Below are 17,328 nucleotides of genomic sequence, written 5' to 3'. Positions count from 1 at the left end.
AGTCATATCATGTCAATACTCTAAGTCCTCCAAGGCTTTCCACCTCCATCAGAGCTAAAACCCAACTCCTAATTGATGCACAGGCCCTACCTAATCTATACAGTCCAACCCCACAAGCCCTCTGACCTCACTTCCAACTGTTCTACAGCTCAGCCTCTTTACCGTCCCTTGAACACATTAAGGCACATATTTGCTGTTCCCCAAGATCTCCACAAGGATAACTCCCTCACTTCCTTCAATTCTTACACAAAGTCACCTTCTCAATGAAGCCTTCTTTGGTCATCCTATTAAAAATCTCAATCACATCCCCAAAATTCTTATCTGTCTTCCTTATTTATTTTTTTTACTTTAGTACTTATCACTCCTATTGAGCATGCTAATCATGATATTTTATTTATATTATTATAGAGGCCCGGTGCACAAAATTCATGCACGGGGGATGGGGGTGTCCCTCAGCCCAGCCTGCACCCTCTCCAATCTGGGGCCCCTCAGGGGATGTGGGATCGGGCCTAAACCAGCAGTCGGACATCCCTCTCACAATCCAGGACTGCTGGCTCCCAACCACTCACCTGCCTGCCTGCCTGCCTGCCTGATCAACCCCCTCACCGCTTCTGCCTGCCAGCCTGATCACCCCCTAACCACTCCCCTGCCAGCCTGATCAACGCCTAACCGCTCTCCTTCCAGGCTAGTCACCCCCAACTGCCCTCCTCTGCCGACCCAATTGCCCCCAACTGCCCTCCCCTGCCAGCCCGGTCGCCCCTAACTACCCTCCCCTGCTGGCCTGATTGCCCACAACTGCCCTCCCCTGCCGGCCATCTTGTGGTGGTGAGTGCCGCCATCTTTGAGGGTGTGGCAGTCAATTAGCATATTCCCTCCTTATTGGCTGTGGGCACCGCCATCTTTGAGGACAGGGCACTCAATTGCATAGTCCCTCCTTATTGGCTGTGGTTGCCACCACCTTTGAGGGCAGGGCAGCAATTAGCATATTCCCTCCTTATTGGCTGTGGGTGCTGCCATCTTTGAGGGCGGGGCAGTCAATTAGCATATTCCCTCCTTATTGGCTGTGGGCATCACCATCTTTGTGACAGTGTGAGGGTCAATTAGCATATTCCCTCTTTATTAGATAAGATGTCGTTCCCAGTGATATGCAAGCTCCATGAAGACAGGGACCTTTTTTTTTTTACTATTTTCTCACTGTTCTATCCCAACACTGAATATAATACCTAACACAATGTCTTCTAAACAATTCCATCTTAATGTGCTACTATCCCCTTAAACTCAAAGCATCAAAAACCACCCTAGTCCTTCCCCTCAAAGCAGTTCCCTTTCTGTTTCCTTCTGCCACAGGAAAGGGGAATATTCCTATTGGCAGCTGTTCCATTCATCCTGGAACTCTGGAATGAAGATAATACAAAACAAACTCTAAAAGATCTTGATGGGCAAGGAGCATGAGTAAGGAATAAGCCATGTCATTCCACAGTATGACTTACCTACGACACAATTGTCCAGCAATTTAGACACTTTAAAGGAATGCTTATTAAATCACAAACATTTTATGTCAACATTTTACATCATTATTTTATGTCTGCTGTGAGTATATGTTGTCAGTGGTAAATTCAAGAGAAGAAAATAATAAAATTGAATTATTATGTGATCTTGGCCAAACTATGACTCTCAATCCTCATTTCAAAGAAGAGTAACAGTAATATTTGACATTTCTCGAGCACTTATAATGTACAAACATTTTTATCAGTACTTTATCTACATTGACTCATTCCTTACAATGAGCATGAATTTCATCAAACTATCTCCATGGAGTTAAGAAGGAATTAATTAGTTTTCTAGCAAATAATTCTGAAATGTTAATTGGGAGTTTCCCAGCACAAATAATCTACTCTAACCTTAAATGATACATTCCTTATTTCAGACATTTCAATTTGAATTAGAGAGATCTTAAAGCATGTTTAAAGCAACAAAGAACCTGAAGTATTTGATCCCAGAGTTGGCAATAATAAAGAAGAAAAGATGATTGTTAAAAATAGATTTGTGTATATAACAATTTGGGAAAAATCTGGTCATCATAGTAGATACACCTTACCAACCATACTGCTGTGGGTGGAGGCTCCAAAGACCTTGCTCTCCATCATTAAGTACCTTCCAAGTCTTTTTTGGGCCTGCCACCCAGGCCAAGAAACCAAACAGTTCTAAGAAATCCTAATTCCACTGGAATTAAGAATAATCCAAAATGATAGTGTTATATAAGAGATTGGATTAAATATAATCTAATATGATGGGTGCATATTTAAAGAACTTGGAAGACAAAACTTTAAAATAATCATTTGAAGGAAAAGGTAGTTGTCAAAGGAAACAATTTACTGTACTAGACCAATTTCATGTGACCATAAGAAGGTTTGGAACAGTCATTGAAAACCAGAGATTAAATGTGCACTTTGATTTTTCCTATTGTTTGTTTAATTTAGAATAAGAGTAGTTACTCCTATCAGCACTTCCTGTATTCTTCCAAACTCAAGTTATTTTTTTCTTTCTGTGCCAAGCTCTTCCAAAATACCCACCCATACTTCTATTATTCCCTTGCTAAAATATTAGTAATCATTAAATAAAAATGTTTTCTTAGTAACTGTATAATAGACATGTTAGAAAATATAGAATAATTGTTCCTGCTTCTATACCCTCCTTAATTCATGTATAGCCTTTGCTCCATTGTAAGTTAAGTGAAAGAATCCTGTCCCAAGAGAAATTTAGACTTAGCTAACAAAATGCCTGATTGATTTATTCCTACTATATCCTGCCAGTATAGTGCAGATACTCAACAAATACCTGGAGGATAAATGAATAGCATTATTTTCCAGTGGGTATCAATTATTAAATCAGTTCTAGGCTATCTAAAAAATATGCTTTATCGATTTTTTAACAGAGAAGAAGGGAGAGGGATAGAGAGTTAGAAACATCGATGAGAGAGAAACATCGATCAGCTGCCTCCTGCACGCTCCCCACTGGGGATGTGCCCGCAACCAAGGTACATGCCCTTGCCTGGAATCGAACCTGGGACCCTTGAGTCCGCAGGCCGACGCTCTATCCACTGAGCCAAACCGGTTAGGGCAATTCTAGGCTATCTATAAATATAAAAGGCTAATATGCTAAGTGTCCAACCATCCGACCAGTCACTATGACACGCACTGACCACCAGGGGGCAGACGCTCAACACAGGAACTGGCCATTTACAGAGAAACAGCACCAAGGACCTGGCATCAACAAAGCAACACTCGGCTTCCCCCAAGTGGCACACAGGCCCTGACACAACCCTGAGAAACAGCCCACCAAATCGCAGCAGATGCTGCCGAGACCCCATGGCGCAAAATGCAGCTCACAGCCCAGCCCAGCCCAGAAATGGTGGCTGTGGGCACTGGGTAATGACGTCACATAGCAACTCCCGGCTTCCTCTCCCTAGCAATAGGCCATTTAACAATAAAAAGCACCGTGGACCTGGTGCTCACAAAGCAACACTCGGCTTCCCCCAAGTGGGACACAGGCCCCGCCAACACCCTGGAGTGACACCCCACCAAATCGCAGTCGACGCTGCCGAGACCCATGGTGCAAAATGCGGCCCACAGCCCAGCCAGGCCTGGAAACGGTGGCCGTGGGCACCGGGTAATGACGTCACGTAGCAATGCCCGCTTCCTCACCCTAGCAACTAGTCTTCTTAGAGTTTCTTCAGCCCAGCAACATGACTTGCTTATAGCCAGGTGGAAACATTTTACACTTTAACCAAATGTCTCTGAAGCATTTTCCCATGCCTCATCTCATTTGATCCTCACAGAAGTCCTGAAGTAGGTAGACAGGAGACTCGGTGGAATCCTATTTTCTTTTCATTAGCCGAAAACAGATTTAGAAAGCTTAGAAACTTGACCCAACTGAAAAGAAGAAAGAAATGGTGGACCTTGAAAATGACTTCAGGTTTTCTCACTGCGCAGAATATAGTCAAACACTGCTGCAGATAAATATTTTACCCTTTGTTCTCCCTACGTGATCTACAATAATAATCTGTTTTGTGTTGATATTTACTGCTATGTTCCTGACAATTACCTGAAAGAGAAGTTGGGGTGCTTTACTGGGCTGGAAAAAGTTTAGCTACATCAGAAAGCAGGTCTAACTAAGCAAGTTTATCTATATATATAAAGCGCTTGCTGCCACCAATCACACGCGTGTGTTTCAATCTGTCATTGTGGATCGTGAATTTGGTTGACACTTCTATTACAGAGAAAGGGCGAATAGTGATATTAAAATATTTCTTCTAATTAATTTCCTTTCAATGTGCATGAATTGGTTTACCAGGCCACTAGTCTTACTATATTTTTAAATATTCAGACAAAAGAATACAGAAGCTTGGTTCCAATGAGTAGAAATTTCACTTGAAATTCAACCTAACTCTTCAGCTAGTCAGCTTCTCTTTCACACTTCTCTTTTACCTGATTGAGTGTAATTTAACTATGTTCCTATTGGCCTCCTTCACTCTGATTTTCTCATGGTCACTCACTATGGTTGCATCAACTAAACTGCTCACCCTAGCTCCCAATCAAGCAGAAGAGGAAATATTTACTAGTAAACAGCTTTGGCTCCTCCTATAGGAGGCCTTAGCTTTTAACCCACCTCCCAGATCTGAGATTCCAGAGCTGAATTTCCTGTATGTAACTAGAAAAGGCCCAGAATTCTGATCTTAGGGTTTGTCTTCTACTAAGGTTCTTGCTCCTAGTACTGCTCTAGCCAATACTAGTGTAGGGATCAAATCCTACCCTTAACTCCCAGCCCAGTGGCTGCATCTACTAGTCTGTTTGTAATAAGACAGTCCAACATTTCTGAAATTAGACCTCTATCCTATCCCGGTCCCAGAAGGACCCACCTCCTACATAACAACTGCCTAATTGCTTTCTGAATATCTGTGCAACACGCCCCATGAATGGGGGATCTGCTGTCAACAAGTCAGGATGGCATCTGGATCTGCAACCATTTGACTCTGTACCTTGTCCAGCTCTTGATTTTTTTAAATATATTATTTAATTGATTTCAGAGAGGGAGAGAGTGATCAAAACATCAATGATTAAGAGTGAATCCTTGGGGATTGTGCCAGAATCGAACCCACAACCCTTCAGTCCGAAGGCCAATGCTCTATCCACTGATCCAAACTGGTCAGGACAAACTCTTAATCTGAATTGGGTCAGTTCTCTCAGTATCTGATCCATCAACCACAGCAGATGTCTGGTAAGGTTGTGACACATTCCCAACATCTGCCTCCATAACACTATGAGAAGCCACCATACCTCTCTAGTCTTAAGATACAAGCACTAGAATTCTACTTATTTTTTTCTAAGCTGTTTATTTCCTAAAATTAATACTAGGCCTTTGGTCATTTGAATAGTCATCTTCTTTACCCATGATGGCAACTTAAAATATTAGCTAATGCTAAAGCTATATTACTATTTTTTATTTATGCTGATTTTTATGATATCTAACAATATCTATCTACAGATCAAATAACTTTCTTTTTTATATCTCTAGACTAATAAACAGCAATAAGACCATGAAATAAGAAGTGAATCTGAATCCCAACTCTATCGCTGCCTACTTCCCTAAATAAGTAAGATCTTTAAGCTAAGCCCCAGGGTTCTCATTCACAAAATTGAAACAGAGATAATAACAAACTAAAGAATGGTGTGAGGCACTAAATACAGTTCTTGGTACATAGTAAGCACTAAAATGTTAGCAATCAGCAGCAACACCTACAGATTTACAATGCTTATTTGTAATATAAAGTATTAAGAGAAGGGTCCAGCCAAGAGTGGCTCAGTTGATTGAGCAATGACCTATGCACTGAAGGGCTGATGGTTTGATTCCCTGTCACAGCATACACCTGGGTTACAGGTTTGATCCCCAGTCTGGAAGCGACCAATAGATATTTCTCTCTCTTTCTCTTTCTCTCTCTCTCTCTCTCTCTCTCTCTCTCTCTCTCTCTCTCTCTCTCCCCTCCCCTCCCTTCCTCCCTCCCTCCCTCTCCCTCTCTCCCTCTCCTTCTCCCTCTCCCTAAGCATGTCCTCAGGTGAAGAGTAAAAAATAAAGTATTAAGATAAAGAAAACAGTAGAATACACTTTTTTTAGTTAACAAAAAAAGATGAAAGACAAAGTTGTTTAACAGTGATGGGAGATTAACTTGATTGGAAAAGGAAAGAATAGGACAAGGAAAAAGAATGGAAGAGACAGGATGAAGATCAAATAAATGACAAATAGAAGATTTTACAAAGCAACGTACAGTATTCTGTGAGCTTCTGGCAAAGGGGGCCAAGGATGCTGATTTTCCAGGAGGGTGGGCTCTAGAGAACAGTTAGCAAACTCTGCTCTTGCCAGTGTCTAGGAGACTTGGTTGAGGGGCAGCAGCACTTAGCCAACGGCATGGCAGGAAGAGAGCTTTATTCCATACGTTCCTCCTCAAAGGGGAAACTTTCATAATCATCTCTTGCCAAATCATTCTCAGCCCCACTCTCCTCCTAAAACAAAACAAATCTTCTCTCCTCTCCATTCCCATCCTTCAAACCTTAGTTCAAATGTAATCTCCTCTATGTGGACCTTCCCCAATTCACTCAGAGTTTCATGCTTCCATAACAACATGTATTTCTCTTTCTATCCTGCAAACCATAATACAATTGTTCCCATCCCCTTTCCATACAGCCTAGGAGCTCCTTAAGAGCAAAGCCTATAACCTATTGGAGTTTGTACCTCCAATATCTAGCACAAAGCAAGATGGGTGGAAGATGAGAAGCCCCTGGTACCCTGCACTGCTGCAGGCAGAAACATCAGGATCATGGCTCCTAACTATTTGGGCAACATGCACCAACCCTCTGTTTTAAAAACCTGAGGAAAGCCACAGATGCTCAGCCTAGAAAAATACATACACATGCACTCACTCAAAAAAATAAAATAAAATAAGAAAAGAATAGTAAGCTAGGAGTCAAAGGATTCTGGATTCTACTCCCTGGTTCTGTCAAAAACTCCAAGTTCTCAGAGAAGGCAATTTCTCAACTGACAAAATGAAAATGAACTATCATTTGCCCTTCAATTATCCTTCATTAGATGACTGTAACAAAAATATACATAAATACTAAAAATGTGGAATAATTCTGAAATTAAAATTGTTATATACGAGCAAAGTGTTTTTTATATTGGCTCACAGCTTGCTACTTTTACAGCTATCTATTTTGCCAAAAAACAAACCAAACAAAAAAAAACATGCTGTGAAATAAATTGACTGTTTACTACAATAGCTAAAAGAACTGTTGTTTTTTTCCAAAACCCCAAAGGCCCTATAGTTTACATACCCAAGAGGGGTGAGCACAACAAGTATAAAGAAGCAAAGACGAATAATCCAATTAATTCACATTTGTTCACACCATTGACTACAGATTCCTTTGATAACAATATGCTTTTGTACTAACAAACCTGTAATACAATTGACCAGTATGCTTTGAGATGTTGAGCTTCTACATGTCTGGGATTCTTGATGGCAATCTGAATATTCTCTTCTCTCCAGTTTGACCTTATCATCAACAACTGTCACAGGTGGGTTGCAGTCAACAGCGCTCCCCTCTTCAGAATGGGAAGCTATGAAATATTCTAACTAATGAGTTCTAAGAGACAGACCTTCTGAGGCTGACTTTAATATAAAAAGCCATTGTCGTGCTGGCCGGTGTGGCTCAGTTGGTTGGAGTGTCGTCCAGTACACAGAAAGGTGGCAAGTTCGATTCCCAGTCAGAACACATACCCAGGTTGCAGGTTCGATCTCTGGTTGGGGCACATATGGGAGGCAACCAATCAATATTTCTCTCTCACATAGATGTTTGTCTGTCTGTCTGTCTCTCCCCCCGCCTTCTCCCCCTTCCTCTCTCTAAAAATCAATTTAAAAAAACAACAACACATGTCCTTGGGTGAGCATTTTTTTTTTAAAGCAACTGTCAGGCAGTCACGTGAAGACCCTTAGGGGCTCCACAGAAACAGCGTAAGTTAGGAATCCCTCTACATTTCAAGTCTGCTGAAAGTGGAAGAGGACCTGTAGACACACCCAGGCTGGCCTTCTGTCATTGCCCCTTCTCTACTCCTACCAGCAACCCAGCAGGGTCCTCCTGGCCAGTCTAGGCTCTTCTTTTTATCCATGCCAATCTTTTACAGACAAAGAGAATACAGATATTAACTGTAAAATAGAAAAGCAACAAGTTGTGTCTACGTACTCTGAATGTTTTGACTGTGGAAATACTATAAGAATTTTTGCAAATTCTTATCTGCTTAACTAGTTCCAGTGAACCAGAAATCCACAAAATTAAGACGTTTTAGGGAAAACCACAACTTTGCTTTGTTGAGTCTTAAAGCGGGTATAGGTTTTTTTCTAGAAGTAAAGGCACCAAGGTAGAAATAAGAATAACCAAGTCCTAAATCTGTCCTTTTAGAACTCAACAACAGCAACAAACATATTCAACTCCAGCCTACCCCCATCTTCTTAGGCTTCTTGCCCAAAGCAAGAGTGCTTCTGACTATACCAGGAAAGGATGTGCTTGCTCGTCTTAAATAGAAATGTGTAAAGAACAAGTAACCAATTTATTTATTCATATGCTTGTTTATTTTAGCCAAGGACAACAAAAATGCCAGGCAACTTGGCCTTGTTCCTCTAAGCAACCTCTGCAGAGCTCAACAGGTGTTCTTCACTAATCAACACCTAGTCAGCTCTAGACCTACCCAACTCTTCCATTTCTTTCAATTCTACCCACTATCATCCCTTAAGTCAAAGAAAGCCATATTTCTTGCCCTTCTTTGGCTCATATTAATTGTAATGCTGTCTCTTTACTTTACCAAATGACCTCTAAGAATACTTCCTCTGGCTCGACCCCTTTGGCTTGGCCTTAATGCACTCCTCTTATCTTCTTGGACTTGGTCAACACTGTGCTAAATGATGCTTTCAAGAAAAGAGAAAGTAAACTAAATCTATCTATGTCCCTAGGACCTGGAGCCAACACTTAACTGTGCTTTCAAGGAATCAGAGGAGGAGACTATATCCACACTGGGGGAGCGGGGATCTGGATTAGAATAATTCACTTTCATAAAACACTCTATACTTAACTTCACAGCATTAATAAACATTATCCTTAGCACTGGCCGGGTGGCTCAGTTGGTTGTAGTGTCATCTGTACAACAAAAGGGTGAGGGGTTCGATTCCTGGTCAGGGCACATATCTAGGGTTGCAGGTTCGATCCATGGTTGGTGTAGTCAGGGCACGTACAGGAGGCAACTGATGAATGTTCTCTCTCAATCTGTTCCTTTCTCTCTCTCTAAATCAATATAAAAAACATATCCTCAGGTGAGGATTTAAGAAAAATGTATCCTTAAATTTGTATAAGTGCAATTAGTATGTGTCTCTTCCTGCCTGTACTCCCAACCAGACTAAAAGCTCTATGAGGGCAAGAACTATGTCATCTTGGATCATGATTAATTTCCCTACACCCTACAAATCCCTGGCACACAGGTCTAACTCAATTATTCTAGTCCAGTCAGATAAAAATGAATTAAACTTATGCCTCAACAAAGCTCTGGAATAAGGTAATACTTCCCACATTTCTGGATCTGTTATTAATAAGAATTGCTACCATTAATCTGGAACCATTCTATGATTTTTACAGGTATTCTCATCTAATCCACATGACAAACCTATGAAGTAGGTACTATGATCATTCCCATTTTATGGGAGAGGCATTTGAGGCATAGAGAGGTTATATAATTTGCAAAGCATGTGACAGGGAAGACAAATCACAGGGGAGATAGCAAGGAAAACAACTCAAATCATTCCATGTCTGCTCACCAGATGCTTCTATGTCCTAAGCATTATGTGGCCTGTTTCTGAGACAACCACAGGGCCTTAGGGGTCCATAACTACTGATGAACCATGGATGCAAAAGGCCTTGAGAAGTCTATAATTAGAAAATGAAAATTTAACTCACCTTCCACTGCTCCTCTGGAAGCAGCTTCACGACCACCAGATCCCCATTCAAGGCTCTATTACGAGCAACAATCCCATCAATAAAAATGTCTCTATCACCATCCTAGGTTGAAAAAAGAAATAAAATAATTAGCTTACCAAAGCTTGGAACCAAAAATTATTTCCTTGGTTTAAAAACTATGAACTCCACAATCTGTCCACTGATTTAATAGGAACACTAGTACATAGCCATAAGCAGACGTAGAGGGAGCTCAGTCCCTTTGGAACTAACAGAAATGGTGACAAACACATAAGAGCAGATTAACAGAATACTAACAAATCACCAAGTAAGAGAAAATCTACTACAAGCAGGTCAAAGACAAACAAAAAACATACGAAGCAAAAAACTAGGATTGCATGCTTTCATAACTGAAATAAGAAAGGAGTAGGTTATCCTTAGGTTATCCTTTTTACGTTTTAAATAAAATAAAGCATGCTGATATCTTTTCTACATCAGCTAAATTTTTTTTAAATAAGGGTAAGAGTAAAAAAAATAGAAGGTTTTCAAGAAAACAGAACAACAACATATAATCCCTCAAGAACATCGAGAGCTAGAGCAGCTCTAGAATGTGGGTTCTCTAAGAGGAAGCCAGCAAAATCCTACTCCCCCAAACCTCCCCCCAGAAAAGTGGCAGAAAGAAAATTGGGATTGTTTTTATGGATAGCAAAGTAGATAGCAAAGAAGAAAAGGAATGTAAATGAGATTCATAAAGCATTCTCATGTTCCACCTCTCTCACTGACCTAGGAGCAGGGTAAACTGTGAATGCAACAAGGCTTGGGTACTTTCACCCTCAATCACATGCTTATAAACAACCCACTTTAAGCAGTGTAGCCCCAGTGAACTCTGCAGGTACCGATTGCTAAACTTAAATCAGTGCCAGATTACGTTACAAAAATAAGCAAAATTTTACAAAAATACTTAAGTGGAAAACACAGCTAAGAAAAAGCATGCCTTCAACAGGTAAGTGACAAAATTAAGTATTTTCCAAACGTTTCATCAACAAACATGCAAACATGTACTCTTTTCTTTTATCATTCCAAAAGTTTATACTACATGCTTCTTTTCAGAGGATAAGAGAGAAATAAATGTTAATTTTTCTTAACATTGCTATTTCTTAAATAGCAAACAGGCTTGGAAACTCAAAATTTTCTAATATAGATGCTATAGAATGGATTTAACACTCAACAGATGACTACAGGTGATTACTATGACATGTTAGTCAAAGTTAAAATTAGCATTCCAAATTTACCACCCCCACAGGATTTTAGACACTCAGCAATTTTTATAGTTTCTGGTTACAAATCATAAGAGATCTTTTAGAACAGTCTTTCTGTTCAAGTTCCACTCTAGCCATGGGCTGGCAGCTATGCCTGTATACTCTGCCAAACCTGACCCACCCTAGTCCCTGAGGGACAGCTACCATGTTAGCCACAAAGACAGAATTACCACAGTTGACCTCAAGACAAGCAAGAAAGAGGCAACGAGAGAGTGAACAACTAAAGTGTGACATACCACCATCAATCACTGCCTTCTGCAATTTATAAAGCAATAGGATATCTCTGGCTTCCTAAGAATGAAAAAAGAGCTGTCTGCATGTAGGTCATCCTACCCATTATCATGTGTCAAAACATGCAGTGAGATGCCTCTTTCATGAGCAGTTACACCACCCTTAGACAGCTCAGAGATTTAAGACGTAAGATGCTGGTATTGCCATGTTTCTATCCCAGGAAACCAAGAGAAGCAGGCTGAGTTGAACTTCAGACAACACACAAATCTATAAATATTGCACCACTACTGAGCTCTTACTTCATTCATTCAGAAGCCTGTATCTATTGCAGAATCTCTTATTTTAAAGACACAAAACATGGGAATACCTCAATGTTAAAAGTTTGCATCATCCCTCTTAACTACTTTTTAAGGCCAAAAGGTGAACTGGCTGCAACATCTGTCACCCCATTCTTTTTTATGGCTGAGTAATATTCCATTATATATATGTACCACATCTTCTTTATCCACTCATCTATTGATGGACACTAAGGTTGCTTCCATATCTTGGCAATTGTAAATAATACTGCAATGAACATAGGGGTGCATATATCTTCTCAAATTAGTGTTTTAGATTGCTTCAGATAAATACCCAGAAGTGGAATTGCTGGGTTATATGGTAGTTCTATTTTTCATTTTCTGAGGGACCTCCATACTGTTTTCTATAGTGGCTGCATCAATTTACAATCCCACCAACAGTGCACAAGGGTTACCTTTACTCCACATCCTCACCAACACTTGCTGTTTGTGTCAGTAATACTTTTTATATAATCCAATGGGTAAGACCTAAACTTGAGATATAAATGTGAATCCTTGGCTTCTGGAGGAGAAGGGAATAAAAGAACTAAACTGAGCTTGAGACCAGGTCTTAAGGTTAATATAATAACAACAATATCTATGAAGTACACGACTACACTTGTATTCTCACTAAACCTGTCCTGTAACATTATGAAATACTAGAGGCCCAGTAATTGGATTCATGCACCAGTGGAGTCCCTCATCCTGGCCTGTGCCCTCTCACAATCCGGGACCCCTCGGGAGATGGTGGACTGCAGGTTTCGGGGATGGGACCAAAACCGGCAGCCCAACATCCCCCAAGGGATGTAGTAGTGCGCAAAGCGGCAGGCAGCCAGGGAGGAACCTGAGCCCGGGCGCCATGCTGCTCCGCTTGTGCCTGCAGTCGCCCAGTAGCGCTGCCACGGAGGCAGGAGAGGTTCGTGGGAGAGGTTCGCGCCGCTGCAGCTGCGCTCCCACTGTGGGAGCACACTGACCACCAGGGGGCAGCTCCTGCATTGTGTGTCTGCCCCCTGGTGGTCAGTGCATGTCATAGCAACCGGTCAAACAGTCAACTGGTTGAACCATCGACCCGTTGGTTAGGGTTTTATATATAGAGATGTTAACTGACATCTTATATAATAAAACCCTAATATGTAAATCGACCGAACAGCAGAACGATTTCCTCATCTATAAGCAAAAGTTTATTCCTATAGTATCTTCTGCCTTGAAAAATATATAATTCTACTGCTATCCTATTTATGGTGTCATAGTTGAGTCAGGAATTTAAGAACATTGCTCTCTTAGCTTTGTACAATCAAGTCTTATTCAGAGGCCTGCTGCTAACTATATGCCAGGGTGGACTTCCTTTAATGGAAAAGAGCCTGTTAAAAATGAGTCATGAACATAAGGAAGGGTATAAAGACCCAATGGTAAAAAGCCTTGTACCAAGTCCTATCACCTACATAAAAGTGATGTGAGAACTGACCAAGAAAAAAAAAAAAGCATTACACATTATTTTTGGACAAATGTGCAGATTAGCTCATGCAGTAGAATGAAAGTAGATAGAATATTTGTTTAGGAAAGATTAACATAAATCAGTGGAAAACCCATAAATCCTTTTAAGCTATAAACTAAGGGCATCCAATTACATGAACTGGTGGGTGTCTGGGTGGGTTCAGCTGCTCTGCGGCCTAGTAACAAATGCCACCCTTTTCATTTGAAGTGTGATTTTAAGACTGGCAGAAAGGGTTGTTAACCAAAAGCAAATTTTGTTTAAATCTGAAACAAATCCTTGCCCGTCCTCAATTTTGTTTTACTACTCTGCTTTTTAGTAAAATATATTATTTCGGTTCCAGAGCACATCTAAAATTGAATGTGAAATAAGTTTATTATAAAATTATTGGACTTACCGGGGAAGGAATGAAGGCTTCATGAAACTTCTTTGGATTAATTCTCAATACACCCTTTAAAATAAAATTAAAAATATATGAAACTTCAACAAGTTATACATGTATGATTTTTTATACTTATTTTATTCTCCAATAAAAAGTTTTAAATTAAACAGTTTGATCTAGAAAACAAGTTAGATTATGAGAATTGCTCATTAAATGCATGAAACATGATTTATATTGGTACATGTAACATAGGGTTCCATCAAATACTGAAAGCTCACACTGGCTCCTTGCTGTGAACAGGTAGAGGTAAGAAGTAACAGAGCCTGGCGTGGAGTGGGAAAGTGGCAGCTATTGGGATTGTATATGCCCCTATATGCTGGTCTTCAAATTCAAACTTTTATTTTAAGAACAAGGTGATCAGGAAATTACACTTCACTATATAATGGCCTTTTTAATTCTCTAAGACCTTTCCACAATTGCTTGTTTCTGTGACAATTTTCAAAGTGATACAGGTTGATTTCCAACCTGGATACTTAGACTCGAGGGATCAGATGCATAATTTTTTACTCTAGCCCCTCTGCAGAGCGGAATGAGTCAATAATTCAAAGTGGTCCAGAACCAGCTCTTAATGTAAATGGGGATCCTGGCTCCAATAGCCAGGCCACCCAGTCTGCCTTCAGCTTCATGTTATTCCAGCACCAAATCAGGGTCTGCTTCTATTTATGCACAGGGTGCAGGTGGGGGCTGTGCTCAATACCAGTTCAGTATTTTAGGCTCTTGCAGGAAGTTGTAACCCTCCCCACGTCCCAGCTGCATCTGAAGGCCAATGGAACACATGGGTGGAGGCCATTATTTTGCTAAGAGCCAGATTCAAAGAGTATCTTGAGAAAGCGTTTTAAATAACATTTCCCCCCTAAAAGGTCGAAAGACTCAAAGGTGCATAATTAACAAAACAGGTAAGGGCATAAAATAAAGCAGAAAATAATTCTTTCTTTCACTGGCCCACCATGTTTAAATTATAAATTTCCATGCAATAGTTTATACTACCAATAATATCCCAATACGACTACTACAAATGCTCATTCAGTCCTTAGTTTAATAATTATTTCTTGAATTCTGACTATATTCAAAACCCTGAGATAGATAATATGGAAGAGAGAGTGATGACCAAACTCAGCCCTATTTGAAGTAAAGCATTGGTCATGCTCATATGCATGAATACAAGTCCTTTGGTTGATCTCTTACCCCACGCCTCCTCCCCTGCCTTCCCTCTGAGGTTTGAAGGTCTATTTGATGCTTCTATGTCTCTGGACACAGACAATAAGAGGGTGGTGGGGTCATGTGCTGGGGGCCGGGAGGGGGCAGGGAAAGGTCAATAGGGGAAAAAGGAGACATATGTAATACTTTCAACAATAATTTTTTAAAATGAAATAAAGCATGAATGCTGTGAGGATGCAGCTCACTTTCAGCTGGAGGCACCTCCTTGACTTAATTGAAACCTGGCCATCCCTGTTCTCTTCCAAACCCCATAGATGCTTTGAAGTTCATGCCATTAGCTCCTGCTATAGCTCCTAGGGCTGTCATCTTCAAACCTGATCATATCCCTGATTCACGAAAGCTTTGACTTGTAGCTCACTCCCAATCCTATAAACATTTAATGGGACTTCACATCCATATTGATGACCAGGCAACCCTAACAGTCACTCTAGCCACCTTTTCTTCCACCCAACCCTCGTCACTTTCTCCCATGTTCACACCCCATGTCTTGTCATCATTGCTAATCACACCACCTCTAAACACAAAAAGTCAAATATCATACTTTCTGATTAAAATCTCCTGGCCTTCCAGCTCACTTATGGTAGAAACACCACTTCGAAAAGTTTTCATCTTCACTAAGAACTCCAACCCATGAACCTGACCACACTTTGACTATTCATCATCTTCACACTATGCTTACTCCCTTTCTTGGCTACCTAATTGCCATGGCCTGCCATTACCTCCTGCCCTTGCAAACCTGGAGCCTTGAGTCCACTCTTCCTCTTATATGTAACTAGTAAAACCTCACTCCCAGTTGACCGCAACTATCTGCCTTCTCCATGACTAAACCCAAGGAGCTGAATGTTACTGTAGAAAAAAACCACACAACTGGACTAAGTAGCCTAACATGGCAATCACAAACATGTTTTCCATGGCTTACAGGATATTTGAGAATATTCAAAACTAAGGAATTTCACATATCCTATATAATAAAAGCCTAGGTGGCATCGCACGATGTCGTCACAAGATGGCCACCACAACGTCGTCACAAGATGGCCACCACAACGTCGTCACAAGATGGCCACCACAAGATGGCCAGCAGGGGAGGGCAGTTGTGGGCAATCAGGCTGGCAGAGGAGGGCAGCTGGGTGAGAACAGGCCAGCAGGGGAGGGCAGTTGGGGGCGAGATCAGGCCTGCAGGGGAGGGCAGTTGGGGGTGAGATCAGGCCAGCAGGGGAGGGCAGTGGGGGTGACCAGGCCGGCAGGGGAGGGCAATTGGGGGCCATCAGGCTGGCAGGGGAGGGCAGTTGGGGGCGATTGCACCAGCAGGGAAGGGCAGTTGGGGGCAATCGGGCTGGGAGGGGAGGGCAGTTGGGGGCAATCGAGCCGGCAGGGAAGGGCAGTTTGGGGCGATCGGGCCAGGAGGGGAGGGCAGTTTGGGGTGATCGGGCAGGCAGGGGAGCAGTTAGGTGTCAATTAAGCCGGCAGGGGATCGGTTAGGGGGCGATCAGGCAGGCAAGTGGTTAGGATCCAGCAGTCCCGGATTGTGAGAGGGATGTCCGACTGCCAGTTGGGATCGGACCTAAATCAGCAGTCGGACATCCCCCAAGGGGTCCCAGATTGGAGAGGGTGCAGGCCAGGCTGAGGGACACCCCCCCCATGCACAAATTTTGTGCACCAGGCCTCTAGTAAATATATATATATTTCTAGATTTTGTTGAAACATCAGCTAACCCCATCCAGCAACAACCACTTGAGTTGAATAGCAGATGCTTCTCTTATAGCAATAAAAACAACCACAAATAACACAACCTTCCTAATGCCGCAACCCTTTAATACAGTTCCTCATGTTGTGGTGACCCCCAACCATAAAATTATTTTCGTTGCTACTTCATAACTGTAATTTTGCTACTGTTATGAATCGTAATGTAAATATCTGATATGCAGGATGTATTTTCATTGTTCACGACCCACAGGTTGAGAACCGCTGAGTCTTATACCAATATACTACATGTCACATACAGTTGTAAGAGCCTTGTATCTATTCAACTAATTTAACCCTCAAAGCAACCCTAGGTGATAGGTACTATTATCCTCTTTTTTATAAACCAGAAAACTGAGATACTGAGAGGTGCCCACTTTCACACTACATTCTAACCCAAGCAGTCTGGTTCCAGATACCTTGCTCTTAACTACTACAGACTGCTTCTGTTTGCCATACTCACACCCAGGGCCTCTTTGCTCACTTATGCCATCTACTCCCTTCC

General features: G+C 41.5%; 1 protein-coding gene across 1 annotated transcript in view; it reads right to left on the bottom strand.

Annotated features, from left to right (window-relative positions):
* Positions 1–17,328, bottom strand: part of DIS3L2 (DIS3 like 3'-5' exoribonuclease 2) — a 304,622-nt gene that overhangs the window by 227,120 nt on the left and 60,174 nt on the right. The window contains 2 exon segments of the mRNA XM_014463733.2: positions 10,050–10,151; positions 13,821–13,874. Coding sequence (XP_014319219.1) covers positions 10,050–10,151; positions 13,821–13,874 — 156 coding nt within the window.

Source organism: Myotis lucifugus, unplaced genomic scaffold, assembly GCF_000147115.1.
Source record: "Myotis lucifugus unplaced genomic scaffold, Myoluc2.0 scaffold_3, whole genome shotgun sequence".
Lineage (NCBI taxonomy): Eukaryota > Metazoa > Chordata > Mammalia > Chiroptera > Vespertilionidae > Myotis > Myotis lucifugus.
Note: the sequence above shows the minus strand (reverse complement) of the source record. Positions and strands in the feature narration are given on the sequence as shown.